The sequence below is a fragment of the Doryrhamphus excisus genome, linkage group LG3 (assembly GCF_037039965.1).
Source record: "Doryrhamphus excisus strain RoL-2023G ecotype Guam linkage group LG3, RoL_Dexc_Guam_v1.1, whole genome shotgun sequence".
NCBI lineage: Eukaryota > Metazoa > Chordata > Actinopteri > Syngnathiformes > Syngnathidae > Doryrhamphus > Doryrhamphus excisus.
This window is the reverse complement of record NC_136359.1, coordinates 1,167,328-1,185,033: the sequence shown is the minus strand read 5'-3', so window position 1 is coordinate 1,185,033 and position 17,706 is coordinate 1,167,328. Positions and strand designations below refer to the sequence as shown.

Sequence of the window (17,706 nt, the reverse complement as noted above, 5' to 3'; positions counted from 1 at the left end):
GCTAGTTCTCTTTGCTTGTGTAGCCTAACGCCCCTGTTCCGGCTTTCCTTTTCCTTTTCCATCGCTTCTCTTGCCTTACACTTCCTTTGTGTGTTTGTGTGTAGCATTTTGTATATCAGCATGCTAGCTTTAGCATTGTAGCATTTTGTATATCACGTTTAGCACTTTAGCAACCATCTGTAGAAGCACAAATTGTTGCCATTTTATCACAATGAATCCAGTCAGGATGCTAGCATTCTAGCTGTTAGCATGCTAACTATAAGCATTTGGTGCAGTCTTGCTAAGTGTTAGCCTTAACATCGCAGCAGCATTTTTCATATCAAATTGAGATTTGCACAAATTGTTGCCATTTTATCGCAATCAATCCAGTCAGGATGCTAGCATTCTAGCTGTTAGCATGCTAACTATAAGCATTGTTAAATCAAAATAGATTTCAGGGCGACATACATAGCACCGCTCTTGCTGGGCACTAGCTTTAGCATCGTAGCACGAATTGTTGCCATTTTGTCGCAATGAATCCAGTCAGGATGCTAGCATTCTAGCTGTTAGCATGCTAACTATAAGCATTGTTAAATCAAAATAGATTTCAGGGCTACATACATAGCACCGCTCTTGCTGGGCACTAGCTTTAGCATCGTAGCACGAATTGTTGCCATTTTGTCGCAATGAATCCAGTCAGGATGCTAGCATTCTAGCTGTTAGCATGCTAACTATAAGCATTGTTAAATCAAAATAGATTTCAGGGCTACATACATAGCACCGCTCTTGCTGGGCACTAGCTTTAGCATCGTAGCACGAATTGTTGCCATTTTGTCGCAATGAATCCAGTCAGGATGCTAGCATTCTAGCTGTTAGCATGCTAACCATAAGCAGATTTGTCAATTTTTTTCATTTTTTTAGTTGGTTTTTCTTTTACGAAAGTAACTTCTTCCGTGACCTAAATTTGCAAAAATTACAACCTTAATAGTTTATTTTTTTGAAATGATAAAATAACTTTTTCTCGTTAGATTCTGACTTTATTCTTGTAAAATTACTGCAGATTTTTTAAATTTTTTCAGTTTTTTTTGTTAGGTTTTCTTTTAAGAAAGTAACTTTTTCTGCAACCTAAATTTACAAAAATTACAACCCAATTAGTTTTGTTTGTTTGAAATGATAAAATAACTTTTAAAATAACTTTTTCTCGTTAGATTATGACTGTTTTTTGAATTTATTCTTGTAAAATTACTGCAGATTCGTCCATTTTTTCAGTTTTTTTTTTTTTAGGTTTTAAGAAAGTAACTTTTTCTGCAACCTAAATTTGCAAAAAAATATTATTAGTTTTGTTTGTTTGAAATGCTAAAATAACTTTTAAAATAACTTTTTCTTGTTATATTATGACAGTTTTTTGTTTTTTTGACTTTATTCTTGTAAAATTACTACAGATTTATCAAGTTTTTCAGTTTTTTTGTTAGGTTTTCATTTTAAAATGTTTTTTTTTTCTGCAACAAAAATGAGCAAAAAAATTTTTTCTTGTGAGATGATTACTTTTTTTTTTACTTTATTCTTGTAAAATTAATGTAGATTTTTCATTTTTTTCAGTTTTTTTGTTAGGTTTTCTTTTAAGAAAGTAACTTTTTCTGCAACCTAAATTTGCAAAAATTACAACCTAGTTAGTTTTGTTTGTTTGAAATGATAAAATAACTTTTAAAATAACTTTTTCTTGTTGGATTATGACTGTTTTTTTACTTTATTCTTGTAAAATTACTGCAGAATTATCAATTTTTTCAGTTTTTTTGTTAGGTTTTCTTTTAAGAAAGTAACTTTTTCTGCAACGTAAATTTGCAAAAAATATTATTATTAGTTTTGCTTGTTTGAAATGCTATTACTGTAGAATTATCAATTTTTTCATTTTTTTTGTTAGGTTTTCTTCTTTTAGAAAGTGCCATGGGCCAGAACCACCTGTTGGACACCCCTCTATAGTATATAAGTCGCTGTAGTGTACGTGAGACTCGCAAATGAAGAGTGCAGATGAGAGCGCGTGCCAGCAGCTATTTAGCATTTAGCACCTTCCCGACAGAGATGAAGAGGCCAGCCATCTTTATTTGTTAGCGTGTGTGTAACCCCCCCCCCCCCCCCCCCACCAACCACCACCTCCGTCTGGGCCCATCTGCAATATGAATCAAAGCGGGGATAGATTGATGGCGGCGTGGCGGCACGGCGGCAGGACGCAGACGGGAATAAAAGGGGGGTGGGGGGGGGTGGTTGGTGTGACGCCAAGGCAAAGTAAATCAGGGCTACTTTGCTCGTTAGCGATGTGAATCATGGCCGCCGGACGCTTTTTCACCTCCAGGCAGCGCCACCAACATCTAAAGGTCATAATAATAATAATAATAATAATAATAACAAGAGTGGAGCGCTACTTTCCCAGAACATGAGGGTCTCCACCCCTAAACACCTTGAACTCGGACAAGCCCAGACCCCCCAGAGTGAAAACTCTCGCCAACCTGTCCCCCCACACCCTTACTACTAGTACTACTACTATTACTACTACTACTAAAATACTTCATTCATAACAACATCCTCTCCGCGTCTTCCCACAGCCGCTTTGACTCATCTGGCAACCTCAGCCCGAGCAGCTCCCAGCTCAGCTCCGAGCCCGAGGAGCGCCGTGACGCTGAGACGGGCCCCCCAGGGGGGCGCCGCGCGCCTCCCCACAGTCAGACATCCACCTGTGAGGAGTCGGGCGTGGATGCGGTGGAGAATCCCCCGCGAGAAGTGAGAGTCCCGGGTCGGAGGGACTCGGCGGTGCTCCCCCCGAAACTGATCCCAGGCGGTGAAGACTTCTGGTAGGTCATGTGACATCTCAGTCGCTCCACCAGGAAGTGATTCTTCCCCATAAAAAGTTGCCTTCTCGTCCTCAGCTTCTTCGGAGATGGTCCTCCTCCGTGTTCTCCCTCCAAAGTTCGCTGGCTCAAAGCGTACAACAAAGTCCGATCCGAGCTCCTCCAGGTAGGAGGTCTCACTCTGTCCCTTTTCCTTCCTTCCTTCCTTCCTTCCCTGCGGGCTTGGTTGAGTTTCTGCACCAATTTGCATTCGTTTGTCGGCGGCTTCCGCATTTCCACTTTTTGTCACTCTGGGTCTCAACTCGGGTTCCCTCGAGGTCGGTGGTCACGCTGATGTTCCACGCTCCCGAGTGGCCATACTTGACTGCTCTAGTCGTTCTTTGATGTTCCATCTTCATGTCGTTTTGCATACCTTGCCCCAGTTGTTGTACTTGGTGCAGTCTTGCTAAGTGTTAGCCTTAGCATCGCAGCAGCATTTTTCATATCAAATTGAGATTTGCACAAATTGTTGCCATTTTATCGCAATGAATCCAGTCAGGTTGCTAGCATTATAGCTGTTAGCATGCTAACTATAAGCATTGTTAAATCAAAATAGATTTCAGGACTACATACATAGTACCTCGCTTGCTGGGCACTAGCTTTAGCATCGTAGTACAAATTGTTGCCATTTTGTTGCAATGAATCCAGTCAGGCTGCTAGCATCCTAGCTGTTGGCATGCTAACTATAAGCATTGTTAAATCAAAATAGATTTCAGGACTACATGCATAGTACCTCTCTTGCTGGGCACTAGCTTTAGCATCATAGCATGAATTGTTGCCATTTTGTCGCAATGAATCCAGTCAGGTTGCTAGCAGTTAGCATGCTAACTATAAGCATTGTTAAATCAAAATAGATTTCAGGAGCACATACATACTACCTCTCTTATTGGGCACTAGCTTTAGCATCGTCGCACGAATTGTTGCCATTTTGTCGCAATGAATCCAGTCAGGTTGCTAGCATTATAGCTGTTAGCATGCTAACTATAAGCATTGTTAAATCAAAATAGATTTCAGGACTACATAGTACATAGTACCTCGCTTGCTGGGCACTAGCTTTAGTATCGTAGCACGAATTGTTGCCATTGTATTTTATCGCAATGAATCCAGTCAGGTTGCTAGCATTCTAGCTGTTAGCAGGCTAACTATAAACATTGTTAAATCAAAATAGATTTCAGGAGTACATATATAGTACCACTCTTGCTGGGCACTAGCTTTAGCATCGTAGCACAAATTGTTGCCATTTTGTCGCAATGAATCCAGTCAGGTTGCTAGCATTCTAGCTGTTAGCATGCTAACTATAAGCATTGTAAAATCAAAATAGATTTCAGGACTACATACATAGTACCTCTCTTGCTGGGCACTAGCTTTAGCATTGTAGCATTTTATATATCAGCATGCTAGCTTTAGCATTGTAGCATTTTGTATATCACATTTAGCACTTTAGCAACCATCAGTAGAAGCACAAATTGTTGCCATTTTATCACAATGAATCCAGTCAAAATGCTAGCATTCTCGCTACTAGCACGCTAACTATAAGCATTGTTAAATCAAAATAGATTTCAGGACTATATATATATAGTACCTCGCTTGCTAGGCACTAGCTTTAGCATCGTAGCATTTTGTATATCACATTTAGCACTTTAGCAACCATCTGTAGAAGCAAGAAATGTTATCACGATGAATCCGGTCAGGTTGCTAGCATGCTAGCTGTTAGCACTATTAGCAATTAAATTTTTTGTTGGGAGGGGGGTACTCCCAAAATGTAAAATAGGTGTCAAAATAAAGAAATAAATAATTACAAATAAATTGATTAAAAAATATATATTCTAAAAATGTAGCAAAATAAATGTAGCATGCATTATTTACTGTGCTGCCCCAATGTAATGAGATTGAAGGCAGGTGGTGCTGTCAGTGGCATCGGGAAAGATGGGCGGTGGGGGCGTCATTCCAATCTTGCTAATGGTCAGCAGTTTTCCCCATCAGGTGCAAAAATAGTACTTTTTCTCTCCCTGGGAGGTATTGGCATGGCAACTGTCACATTCCTATGGCGACGCCGCCGCCACACGTCTTCACCGCCGACTGGTGTCATGGCTGCCTTGAACGCTCCTCGGTGGCATGAACCTTTTAATCATTCTCCGCCCTCAGAGGAGGAATGATTGTGGGGACAACGCCACAAATCAAATCAATAATAAGGCCGGCGGAGTGTAGGGGCTCGTTATTAATAATTGGATTCCCGTGAAAGTTTGGGTCGGCGCGGAGTTGTTGGCAAAGACCGACTTCTTACTTAACCGTCCCGTTGGACTCGACTCTGAAGTGCAGACTTTAGATGGTTTATTCCGCTTTTTTGGAGCAATAATATTTGCCGTAACCTGTTCATTTATCATTATAATTATTTTTTTTGATTAAATTATGGAATTAAATTATATTATTTAAATAATTTTAATAAATTTAAATTATTTGTTTTATTTTTTTAATAAAATGTGTTTTGAAAAAAACTATTTATTTTTTTCAAAACAAATTTGCTTTGGTTAGAGTCCACTTTGGTTTTAGTCGAAGGGATTAATGATGTTAACCAAGGTACCACTTCCTGTTTTGCCATGACTTTTTTTTTGGAATTCTGTAGTGTTTCTCACCTGAGTAACCCAAAATGGATCCAAAGAAAGTTTCAAGCTTCGGGTATTTTGACCAACGACTCTTACGACTCTTATGTACCGTACATGGAAGTGAATAGAAGACTACAGTTTTTACATGTAAAAAAAAAAAAAAAAATTTAATTAAAAAAATATTTTTTAAATAAAAAAAACTAATTTTAATTAAAAAATATTTGTTTTTGTTTTTACACGTAAAAAAAATAATATATATATATATTTTTGTTTGTTTTGTTTTTACGTGTAAAACTATAGTCTTCCTTCACTTCCATGAACGGTACGTAAGAGTCGTAAAAGTCGTTGGTCAAAATACCCGACGCTTGAAACTTTCTTTGGATCCATTTTGGGTCACTTTAAACCCAACCCAAACACTACAGAATTCCAAAAATAACTCATGGCAAAACAGGGAGTGGTACCTTGGTTAAAGTCATTAATCCCTTCCACTCAAACCAAAGTGGACTCTAACCAAAGCAAGTTTCCCCCATAAGTAATCCAATTCATCCATTCCACAAGATGTAAACACTATTTGACAAGGTGTAAATAAGTCATAAATACCACTGAAATGACGACGGGCTTCTCTCTAAGCCCCAAAAATCCGAGTTCTTTAGACGTCATCTCGGTACGGTCCATCGCTATCATCTTTTGTGGGGTCCATGTGTTTGTTACGTCATGTATATCCCTACATATGCTGTTGCTCTCTGGGTTTGGCTTACACTGAACATCCAGCAGCAACGCAACATTTTGGCATGGCGGGGGCAGCATGCAAAACATGCAAAAAATGGGGTTTGTGACTGTATTCTGTATTATTATTCATTTCTTTTTTTAATAAAATAGCGTATCCTTACAAAATGGATATGTGTTTCATGGAATTTAATGTAGTTATTTGGAAATGTATTTTTTCCATTGCAGCTGAAAACTTCCTGATTTAACGTGTTTATTTACACTTGGCTTTTTCATTTCCAAGGAGGTGTTAACATTGTAGTATCTGTGTGTGAGAACACAAACTACTTTGCTAATTTACAGAATAACTTTTAAGGGAGGAGGAGGAGGAGGGAAGGGGGGCAGCCATTACATTTTGGTTCGAAGCCAAGATTTTTTTTTTTTTCCCCGCCGGCCACTTTTGTTAACATTTTTTTTTGTCTTGGCAGACCGGGCTGCCTGAGTGCTCATGTTCCGAATAAAAGCTTGATTTATTTCACGATGTGGGAGGAAGATGTTTGTCGGAACAATTAGCCAAGATAGCGTCGTTAGCTAGTATCGTTAGCTAGCATCGTTAGCTAGCATCGTTAGTTAGTATCGTTAGCTAGCGGAAGAGAGTTTGACTTCCGCTGTGTCGCGTGCCAAACCAGGAAGAGAAAGAGCGGCCAGCATATGCTAGGCTGCGCGTGTCGGAGTGTGAAAAAGTGAAGGAAGTGGGAAAACGTGAGGAAGAAGTGGGCGAGAGAGAGAGAGAAAGAGAGAAAGACCGTCAGTGTGCTCGGCAACAAGCTGCCATTAGGCGAGGAAAAGGAGGAGGTGGAGGAGGAGGCGGGAGCGCCTGCCCGCAACGGGAGGGAGGGAGGGAGGGAGGGAGGATAGGAAGAGTAGCAAGGAGGACGCCGAAACATTCCTCCGTGACGGGACCTGATTGGGAATACGTTTAAGGATTTGACTGACACTCCCGACATGGAGGGAAAGCTACTTTTCCCGTTGACTCCATTCCTCTTCAGTAGGAAGTGTTGGATTCTTCTTCTCCCTGCACGAGGTACGTCTTCCCATTGACTTCTTCATGAATGAGACATTTGAGGAGTCACTTAAGTACTTCAGTCTCATCCATCAAAGAACCTCAACGCCCCCCTGGGGCCTGAGAGGACCCCCCTGGTGAACATCTCATCCTGGACCTGTCACCGCCAAAGTGGTCCCGGCTGCTATTTTTAGAAGCTAAATGGGTCCGGGTCATTGCAGTGCGAGTGAGACCTCCCGCCGTGGAAGGATCTCTGCCTGCTTGGCAACGTGCCATGGTCCAAAGTGGCCTTCTTCCCAGATCATAGCCCCCCCCGCTCCCCTTCTTGGGGTGCTGGCATCTCCTCGAGCTTCCAAACGTGTCCTTTGAGTGTTTTGTCAACACTTTTCATCTTCCTGTGCCATCACACAATTCATGAAAGTGGACAAGAGTGTGTAGGGGTGTTACTTCCTGTCCAGAGGGCTCTAATAATGTCAACAAAATGTATTTAGAAGGTTGTAAACAGGTGTTCTCTCTCTTGTCTCTTATAATACCAATGTAAAGGTGACTATAGGGGTGTTAGTTCCTGTCCAGAGGGCTCTAGTAATGTTAACAACATTTATTTAGAAGGTCGTAAACAGGTTTTCTCTCTCTTGTCTCTTATAATACCAATGTAAAGGTGACTATAGGGGTGTTAGTTCCTGTCTAGAGGGCTCTAATAATGTTAAAAAGCATATTTAGAAGGTTGTCAACAGGTGTTCTGTGTCTTATGTCTCTTATTATGTCCACTATATTGAGTAATACGAATTTAAAGGTGACTATAGGGGTGTTATTTCATGTCCAGAGGGCTCTAATAATGTTGACAAAATGTATTTAGTAGGTCGTGAACAGGGGTTCTGTGTCTTGTCTCTTATTGTGTCTACTATATTGAGTAATACTAATGTAAAGGTGACTATAGGGGTGTTATTTCATGTCCAGGGGGCTCTAATAATGTTTAAAAAGTGTATTTAGAAGGTTGTGAACAGGGGTTCTGTGTCTTGTCTCTTATTGTGTCTACTATCTTGAGTAATACTAATGTAAAGGTGACTATAGGGGTGTTATTTCATGTCCAGAGGGCTCTAATAATGTTAACAAAATGTATTTAGAAGGTCGTAAACAGGTGTTCTCTGTCTTGTGTCTTATAATACCAATGTAAAGGTGACTATAGGGGAGTTAGTTCCTGTCCAGAGGGCTCTAGTAATGTTAAAAAGCATATTTAGAAGGTTGTAAACAGGTGTTCTGTGTCCTATGTCTCTTATGTCTACTATTTTGAGTAATACTAATGTAAAGGTGACTATAGGGGTGTTATTTCATGTCCAGAGGGCTCTAATAATGTTGACAAAATGTATTGTGAAGGTCGTAAATAGGTGTTCTGTGTCTTATGTCTCTTATTATGTCTACTATATTGGGTAATAGGAGTGTAAAGGTGACTATAGGGTTGTTAGTTCCTGTCTAGAGGGCTCTAGTAATGTTAAAAAGCATATTTAGATGGTCGTAAACCGGTGTTGTGTGTCTTGTCAGATTAAGTGTAGCGTAGTGTAGTTAAGTGTAAAAAGAAGCTCCATTCTGTGACTTTTTCCGGCCCAACCGCAGAGGCGGTGGCGTCGCCGCGCTCTGGTTTTTGTAACGCATCCAAAGCAGACGAGAGATTGAATTCAAGCCCTGATGACACGACGCAGACCTCGTTAATCGCCCGCTGAGTGCAGATGCGCTGAAACGCACGCTCAATCCCGCGGCGATGAACTGCAAGCGCAGGATGAGTCATGTGACTTGTTGACATATATATATATATATATATATGCGTATATATGTGTTGTTACTGTTTGGCATCAGATGCTAATAGTAAGCTAAAGCGGCTGTTAGCATGAAGAGGCCACACGCTGATTTGATTTGTCCGCCAAAGTCATTCCACTTTCCTCCTTTCCCAGAATCCACTCTTGCCTGCCGCCTGCCTGCCTGCCTGAGGGCCACACCTTATTTGGGCGTGCCCAGCATCCGTGTGTGTGCGGCAGCAGTGGCGCGTCAATGTCCCATAACGATGTGTGTGTGTTACATTAGGTTTTAAATCCACCAATACAGTAATCCCTCCTTTGTTGTGGTGAACTGCTTCCAGACCCAACCGTGATGACTGAATCAAAAGTAGGATTCCTTGGATTAATATACAATATTTTGTAAGTTACTTCCACCTCTATAGTCACCTTTACATCCGTATTACTCAATATTGTAGAAATAATAACAGACAATAAGACATAGAACAGTACATCGGTAATAGTAGACGTATAAAAACATTTTTAGTATTATTAGAGCCCTCTAGACATTAAATAACACCCCTATAGTCACCTTTACACTTCTATTACCCCATATAGTAGACATAAGATAAAATAAGCCATAAAAGACATAGATAACCCCTTTACAACCTTATAAATACATTTTTAAACGTTATTAGAGCCCTCTAGACATGAAATAACACCCCTACAGTCAGATTTACTTTCCTATTACCAAATATACTGGACATTATATGAGAAAATAAGACATAAAGGACATAGATAACCTGTTTACAATCTTCTAAAAACATTTTTAGCATTATTAGAGCCCTCTAGACAGGAACTAACACCCCTATAGTCAGATTTACTTTCCTATTACCAACTATAGTAGACATTATATGAGAAAATAGGACATAGATAACCAGTTTACAATCTTCTAAAGATTTTTTTAGCATTATTAGATCCCTCTAGACATGAAATAACACCCCTACAGTCAGATTTATTTTCCTATTACCAAATATAGTAGACATTATAAGAGAAAATAAGACATTAAGGACATAGATAACCCGTTTACAATCTTCTAAAAACATTTTTAGCATTATAGAGCCCTCTAGACAGGAAATAACACCCCTATATTCAGATTTACTTTCCTATTACCAAATATAGTAGACATTATAAGATAAAATAAGACATTAAGGACATAGATAACCCGTTTACAATCTTCTAAAAACATTTTTAGCATTATTAGAGCCCTCTAGTCAGGAAATAACACCCCTATAGTCAGATTTACTTTCCTATTACCAACTATAGTAGACATTATATGAGAAAATAGGACATAGATAACCAGTTTACAATCTTCTAAAGATTTTTTTAGCATTATTAGAGCCCTCTAGACAGGAAATAACACCCCTATAGTCACCTTTACACTCCTGTTATCCAATATAGTAGACATAATATGAGAAAATAAGACATATAGGACATAGATGACCTGTTTACAAACTTCTAAAAACATTTTTTTAGCATGATTGGAGCCCTCTAGACATGGAATAACACCCCTACACTGTCTCACTAAACATGTCCCTGAGGGAACACTAGCACTAACTAAAACGTTGGTGGTCTTTGCGTTTTTAGCCGAAGACAAGGACGTTAGTGACGTTTAATATGCAGACGTGCATTTCGGGACTATCCTCGCGTCCGGCGGTAGAAAAGCGAGGCTGATTGATGGCCGCTACGTTTGCTTGCTTTTAGCGAGACGCGGGCAGGATGTCGTCTGTTAAAGCTCTCTGATTGATTGGCTCCACGTGAAATTGTCACAGGAGCTCGACCGCTGCGCTTGTTACGAGAGGACACTCCGACAAGGCCGATCAATAGCGCCTTTCAGAGAGAAACATCCTTACCAGCGCAGCCGTCTGTCAGATTCGCCCCCCCACATCTTGACTCGTCAGATTGTGGGCTCGACGAAGACGCTAACATGCGTCCATCATTACACGCCACGCGTGTACGAGGCAGAATTCAGTCACACTTTTTCAGCTCAAAATGGTTCTCCAATGGTTATTTAGTAGCAACACATTTTAGTTCATTTGAATCATTTTTACTTCCATTTTTCTACTTATTTTTTACCCTTCTACTTGTTTGTATTTATTTTGTTTTTTTAACTAACAGCACATTTTATTTAAATGATTTTATTCCGAGAATTTTTTTAATTCTATTTTTTGTCATTTTTATTTATACTATTCTTCACCTTTGAGTTATTTTTGTTTTTATTTTTAATTATTTTTTTTCAAACTTTTAAGTTATTTCCATTTATTTTTATAATTTTTACACTTATTTAAGTCACTTTTATTTCAATTTTTGTTTTGGATTTGAAATATTTAGTAAATGAAAATCATCTACATTAATGTTTCTCCAATGGTTATTTAGTAGCAACACATTTTAGTTCATTTGAATCATTTTTACTTCCATTTTTCTACTTATTTTTTACCCTTCGACTTGTTTGTATTTATTTTGTTTTTTTAACAAACAGCACATTTTATTTAAATGATTTTATTCCGAGAATTTTTTTAATTCTATTTTTTGTCATTTTTATTTATACTATTCTTCACCCTTGAGTTATTTTTGTTTTTATTTTTAATTATTTATTTTTAAGTTATTTCCATTTATTTTTTATAATTTTTACACTTATTGAAGTCACTTTTATTTCAATTTTTGTTTTGGATTTGAAATATTTAGTAAATGAAAATCATCTACATTAATGTTTCTCCAATGGTTATTTAATAGCAACACATTTTATTTCATTTTAATCATTTTTATTTCAACTTTTGAACTTTTTTTTTTACCCTAATTATTTTTTCAAACTTTTAAGTTATTTCCATTTATTTTCATAATTTTTACACCTATTTGAGTCACTTTTATTTCAATTTTTGTTTTGGATTGAAATATTTAGTAAATGAAAATCATCTAATCACGCTTAAGTCATGTATATTTTAATTATTTTTAGACTTAAGGTCATTCTAATGTATTAATATTATTATTAATATATTTATTTATTTACATATTTATTTATTTATTATATATCTATTTTTTTTACTTTTATTTTTTCCTTTTTTTCCTTTATTTTTTTTTACACTTTTGTTATTTTCATGTCTTTTAATGATTTTTTACAGTTATTTAGGTCATATTAATTCATTTTTTATATTTATTTTAATTATTTTTAACATTTTCTTTGGTCATTTTTATTTGCGTTTTTGTTTGTGTTTATTTTATTTCTACTTTTCAGTGTCGTCAAAGCAAGCAAACGTAATTGGACTGAATGAATGAATGAATGAAGAGGGCATGTTAGAGGAATTTCTGAGGGCATTTTATCAAGCTAATGAGAAAGAACATAAGGGCATGCATACAAATAATGCATGAATGAAAATGAAATGTCCCAATTGCACTAAACGAATAAAGTAAGCGACTAAAATATGCCTCCATTTTCCAAGGCAGCCAGTCGAAGTTGATTGAGCATTATTGTCTATGACGAGCGACGTTAATAATGCTAACACAGGAGGAAGCTGCAGACATTTCATCTCCAAGGTGACGGTGGCGTAGCAAAGTCTGGTTAAAAATGATAAATCACTGCTGATATGCAACTTCTTCTCTCTTCTTTTTCCTTCTCTCTACTCGGTCTGATTTACTTTGGCGTGTCCGTGACAGGAAAGGACTTTACTGCTCACATGGCGGACGGTGACGCCAATCAATACGTCAGTCCATGAGTCGAGTTGGGAATATTGTGTGAGCGCCGTAAGTCAACATGCTGGGGATTGTTTGTCCAGGTGTCGAATATTTTGTGGCATTCTGAAGGTTTGCAGACGGCATAGTGGATGGATAGTGCAGGATATGCTGCGCGGAAATGACCTTAAATTATTCAAGACAGTGCAGGATATGCTGCACTGAAATAAGATTGTTTGCTGCATAGAAAAGTCACATGATCTGCGGCTCGGATGCTCGGACATATGATTCTTGATGCAGGACCGTGCTTATACATTCAAGACCGTGCATGATATGCTGCACAGAAATAGGGTTTTTCTTTCAAGACAGTGCATGGTATGCTGCACAAAAATAGGGTTTTTCTTTCAAGACAGTGCATGGTATGCTGCACAAAAATAGGGTTTTTCTTTCAAGACAGTGCATGGTATGCTGCACAAAAATAGGGTTTTTCTTTCAAGACAGTGCATGGTATGCTGCACAAAAATAGGGGTTTTTCTTTCAAGACGGTGCATGATATGCTGCACAAAAATAGGGTTTTTCTTTCAAGACGATGCATGATATGCTGCACAAAAATAGGGGTTTTCTTTCAGACAGTGCATGATGTGCTGCACAAAAATAGGGTTTTTCTTTCAAGACAGTGCATGGTATGCTGCACAAAAATAGGGGTTTTCTTTCAGACAGTGCATGATATGCTGCACAAAAATAGGGTTTTTCTTTCAAGACAGTGCATGATATGCTGCACAAAAATAGGGTTTTTCTTTCAAGACAGTGCATGATATGCTGCTCAGATGCACAGAAATAAGCTTGATTATTCTTGGCGATGCATGATATGCTGCACAGGAATCGGCTATTTATTCAGGTCAGTGCATTATATGATGTGTAGAAATAAGCTTGTTTATTCAGGATAGTGCATGATATGCTGCACGGATACACAGAAATAAGCTTCATTTTTCAAGAGTGCATGATATGCTGCACAAAAATATGTTTTTTCTTTCAAGACAGTGCATGATATGCTGCACAAAAATGTTTTTTCTTTCAAGACAGTGCATGATATGCTGCACAAAAATGTTTTTTCTTTCAAGACAGTGCATGATATGCTGCACAAAAATAGGGTTTATTCTTGGCGATGCATGATATGCTGCACAGGAATCAGCTATTTATTCAGGTCAGTGCATTATATGATGTATAGAAATAAGCTTGTTTAGTCAGGGTAGTGCATGATATGCTGCGCATAAATAAGCTTGTTTATTGTAAATGGTGCATGATATGCCATACAGCAATAAGCTTATTTATTCAAGTCTGTGTGTTATATGATGTATAGAAATAAGCTTGTTTATTCAGGATAGCGCATGATATGCTGCACAGATGCACAGAAAAGAGCTTGTTTATTCAAGATGGTGCATGCTATGCTGCACAGAAACAAGACTGGCTATTCTACACAGTGCATGATATGCCGCGCAGACATGATCTTATTTTGTCAAGACAGTGCATGATATGCTGCACAGAAATAAGCTTGTTCATTGTAAATGGTGCATGACATGCCATACGGCAATAAGCTTATTTATGTGTGTTATACGATTATAGAAATAAGCTTGTTTATTCAGGATAGTGCATGATATGCTGCACAGATACACAGAAATAAGCTTGTTTATTCAAGTCAGTACGTTATATGATGTATAGAAATAAGCTTGTTTATTCAAGACGGTGCATGATATGCCGCACAGACATGATCTTATTTTGTCGAGACAGTGCATGATATGCTGCACTGGACTAAGCTTAAAGTGTACGCAAACGTTGGGTGTAATGAGCGTTTTGGAGCTTCCGCGGTGGTTCGTCTGTTCCTCAAATGTCTCATTGACTTCCTTTTGTTGATTTTTAAAATGATTCCATTTAATGGTTTGCCTTCCTGTCCCAGTCATGGCCCGCTGACCTTGACTTGCCGGGATGCAAACACTCCAGCAGGCGCGGGTGATTGACAGACCATGAGAGGAACTAGATAAGCAGGGTTCATCGTCTTGAGAACATGTTCTCCAGGAATCGCTCCAATGGTGGTCAACACGGAGCAAGCGTCCCCCCTAAAGGTGGCACCAAAGCTAAAGTCACCCCGCCCAAGAACAAGAAGAGGGCGCCGAACCCCAAAGTGGCTCTGGTCATCCGTGGGAAAATACATCGTCTTCTGCAAGGATCAGCGGAGCACCATGTTCCTGATCCCCAAGATTATTACGCAGACCAGGTTGAGAAGGACAAGCATGAGATCCGCAAGGATCACAGAAGGATTTATCCAAAAACTGGACCCAAGGATGAAGTTCCCTCCTCTTCAATGTTGTCCAATGGAAAAGAAGACGGAGAACCACCAGGACCATCGCGCGTCGGAGAGGTCGAGCTGAATCGGGAAGGATGTTTAAGAATTCCCTGCACGTTGCAACGCAAAAGTAGCAAATCCCCCGCCAATCGGAAGCGTATCTCCTTCGAGGGTTTAGTGCCGTTATCGCCAGAGCTGACTCGAGCCGCCACACGCTCCAGCTCAGCCGGACCGGATAAGAACGGGGTGACGTTTGACAGACCAGGAGGAAGGGACTCTGCCGCACCGCGGGTCCGGCCCAAGAGACCTTACTCTGCCGGTGACACCCTGGACTACGACTTTAACGCAGCTCTGCCAGGACCGCCGGTGGAGGAGGGGGAAGGACATCTGGGAGAGGAGGAGTCCAGTGCCATCATCGAGCACATCCTCAAAGAGCTGAGGGGCATCAACAAAATCCAGGAGGAAATCTCAGACCTCAGAGATTATCTGACCTCGGTTAAGGGCTCCGTTGAGGAAGTGTCCTCCTGCGTGGACGCCGTCCTGCTGGAGATAGAAGGTATCCGGTCTAGCAGCAAGGGTGGATCGGGTGCGGGTACCTGGTCCGGGGAAGCTTGCCTAGATGGCTCCTCCCCTCGCAGGAGGCCCGCTAGCGTCCATGGCAGTTTAGGTAGTACGGCACCAAAGTCTGCTTCCGATAATTTTCCAGAGGCGTGCAAAGCGCGACTTGGCGTTCGCAGAGAATTCCGACCTCCAAGAGCGGAAGACTACACCGTGTCCCCAGTCGCCGAGTCGGTCAATCATCAGGACCTGGAGGACCTGGAGGATACTTCCGACATCAGCTCAGACATCCCAGAAGGCGCCCTGACCAGAAAGCTTAGCTTCAGATCCCAGGAGAGGCGGGACTGCCCAGACTGTCTGAGCACCAGTTCCTTGTCCTCTCAAAGCTCCAAGTCGGAATCGGATTTAGACGGACCAGCATCCTGTCGCGAAAGAACACAGGAAGTTGCTGCTAGTGCAGAGGACCGCTGGACTACCACCAAAGCACTACATCGGACTGCTGGAGAGCGTCTGTGGGATGGGGAATATTCTTACCGGGCGGATCATAAATCCGAGACTTGCTTCGATGGAGCAGCTGCTTGGGATCCCTACGGAACGCCGGTACAGTGCTCGTCGAGGAGCTTGGAGCATCGCTCCGGACGGCGGTACGACTCATCCGGCAGGACCTCACGAAGGGAGGAGTGGCAGACGCGGCGGACTCGGTCCCAGTCAGGGATTCCCACCACGGCATACTCTGCCAACTGTTCCTACCCCAAAACCTCGGGTTACCATTCATTCGACGGGCACTACGGAACGTCAAATGGATTTGACTATGGCCGATCAAACGACTGGCATGTTGGAAGTCATCAGGAGAGTCACTTCGCTTATCAAGACTCCGCGGCGGTCCCATGGAGCGAGGCATCGAGGTGTAGCAGTGAAAAAACCTTAACCCCTGGAACTGAATCCAGACACGGAAACCAAGTCCCTTATCTTCCCGGTAGATCGGATATCCAACCAAGTTTCAACGTTCGCCGCATAAGCCGAGCCGTTTCGGATTTTAGCTCTGCGTTGCGAGGAGCTTTGCGCAAACTCGAAGTACCGGACGACCACGATCCTGAACATGAAACCGACTTTGAAGTGTTGGCATTCTGTGACATTCCTACATCCGAGTTGCCGACAAAATCTTTCAGCTGGGATCTCGTTAGCCAAAACGTTCCTTTGGAGAAATCCCACTTTTCCTTTGAAGAAACCTCCACTTTGGAGTTTGCAGCCGCAAGCCAACACTATCCCAGTTTGGAAATGATTCCTCCTGGTCCGGAGGAAAACCTCGTCTTCTCAAGCCAGGCAGCGCTTCCCCCTGACAACCTGACGGAACACCACGCCGAGGTTGTTGAGGTCTGGCCACCGCATGAGAACACCAGGACGGAGCTGTCTCAGGGCACCACCACAGAGTCCCTGTCCGCCTCCGTCCTGGCTGAACCAGCTCCGGAGCAAGGGGGATCCACGGAGGTCAGCCAGATGAACGAATGCGACCTGAAGTGCTTGAGGAGCTTCCAGCAGATTCTACGGGAGAAGCGGGAGATGAGGCGCAACCTCAGCAGCGTGTCCGCCCCGTCTCAGGAGGACCCGGAAGCAGGTAGTACATGAAACCTGAAACCATTGTGTTGTGTTCAAGTGCTCGGAGAGTCCCGAAGATCCACAATGATCTTGTCCTGTGTCTCTTGTGCTGTCTTACAGGTGGAAGCCAAGTTGGAGATCAGGTTCCTCTGCCTCCCAACATTCCCAACATCACATGACTCATGATTTATTGGATTAGGTCTAGCATTGGTCCATATGCGTATTCATAAGGGTGCATATTAGCATAGCATAGCATAGCATTAGTGTCAATATGCCGGACTTTGGCATGTGCTGAAACTCAACCAACCCCGACCCCCCCATCCGCCGCCCCCGACCCCCTGCCCCTCACACTGTTTACTTCTATCCTGTGCATCAATTGTAAGAAATCATATCTGCTTTGAAATCTGTCACCTTTCACCCCCCCCCCTTCAGGGCCAAGACCAGGACGGCGACCCCAGCAAGCAGCCGTGGGCCAAACCAGGGTCAG

The 17,706-nt window shown here is 41.1% G+C and overlaps 1 protein-coding gene across 1 annotated transcript in view; it reads left to right on the top strand.

The window, feature by feature from the left end:
• The window catches only part of LOC131127881 (uncharacterized), a 59,177-nt gene that overhangs the window by 8,258 nt on the left and 33,213 nt on the right, over positions 1–17,706 (top strand). The window contains exons 2-4 of the mRNA XM_078789414.1: positions 2,580–2,825; positions 2,901–2,988; positions 17,652–17,701. Of these exons, the coding sequence (XP_078645540.1) occupies positions 2,580–2,825; positions 2,901–2,988; positions 17,652–17,701 (384 nt within the window). The remainder of the gene's footprint in view (positions 1–2,579; positions 2,826–2,900; positions 2,989–17,651; positions 17,702–17,706) is intronic.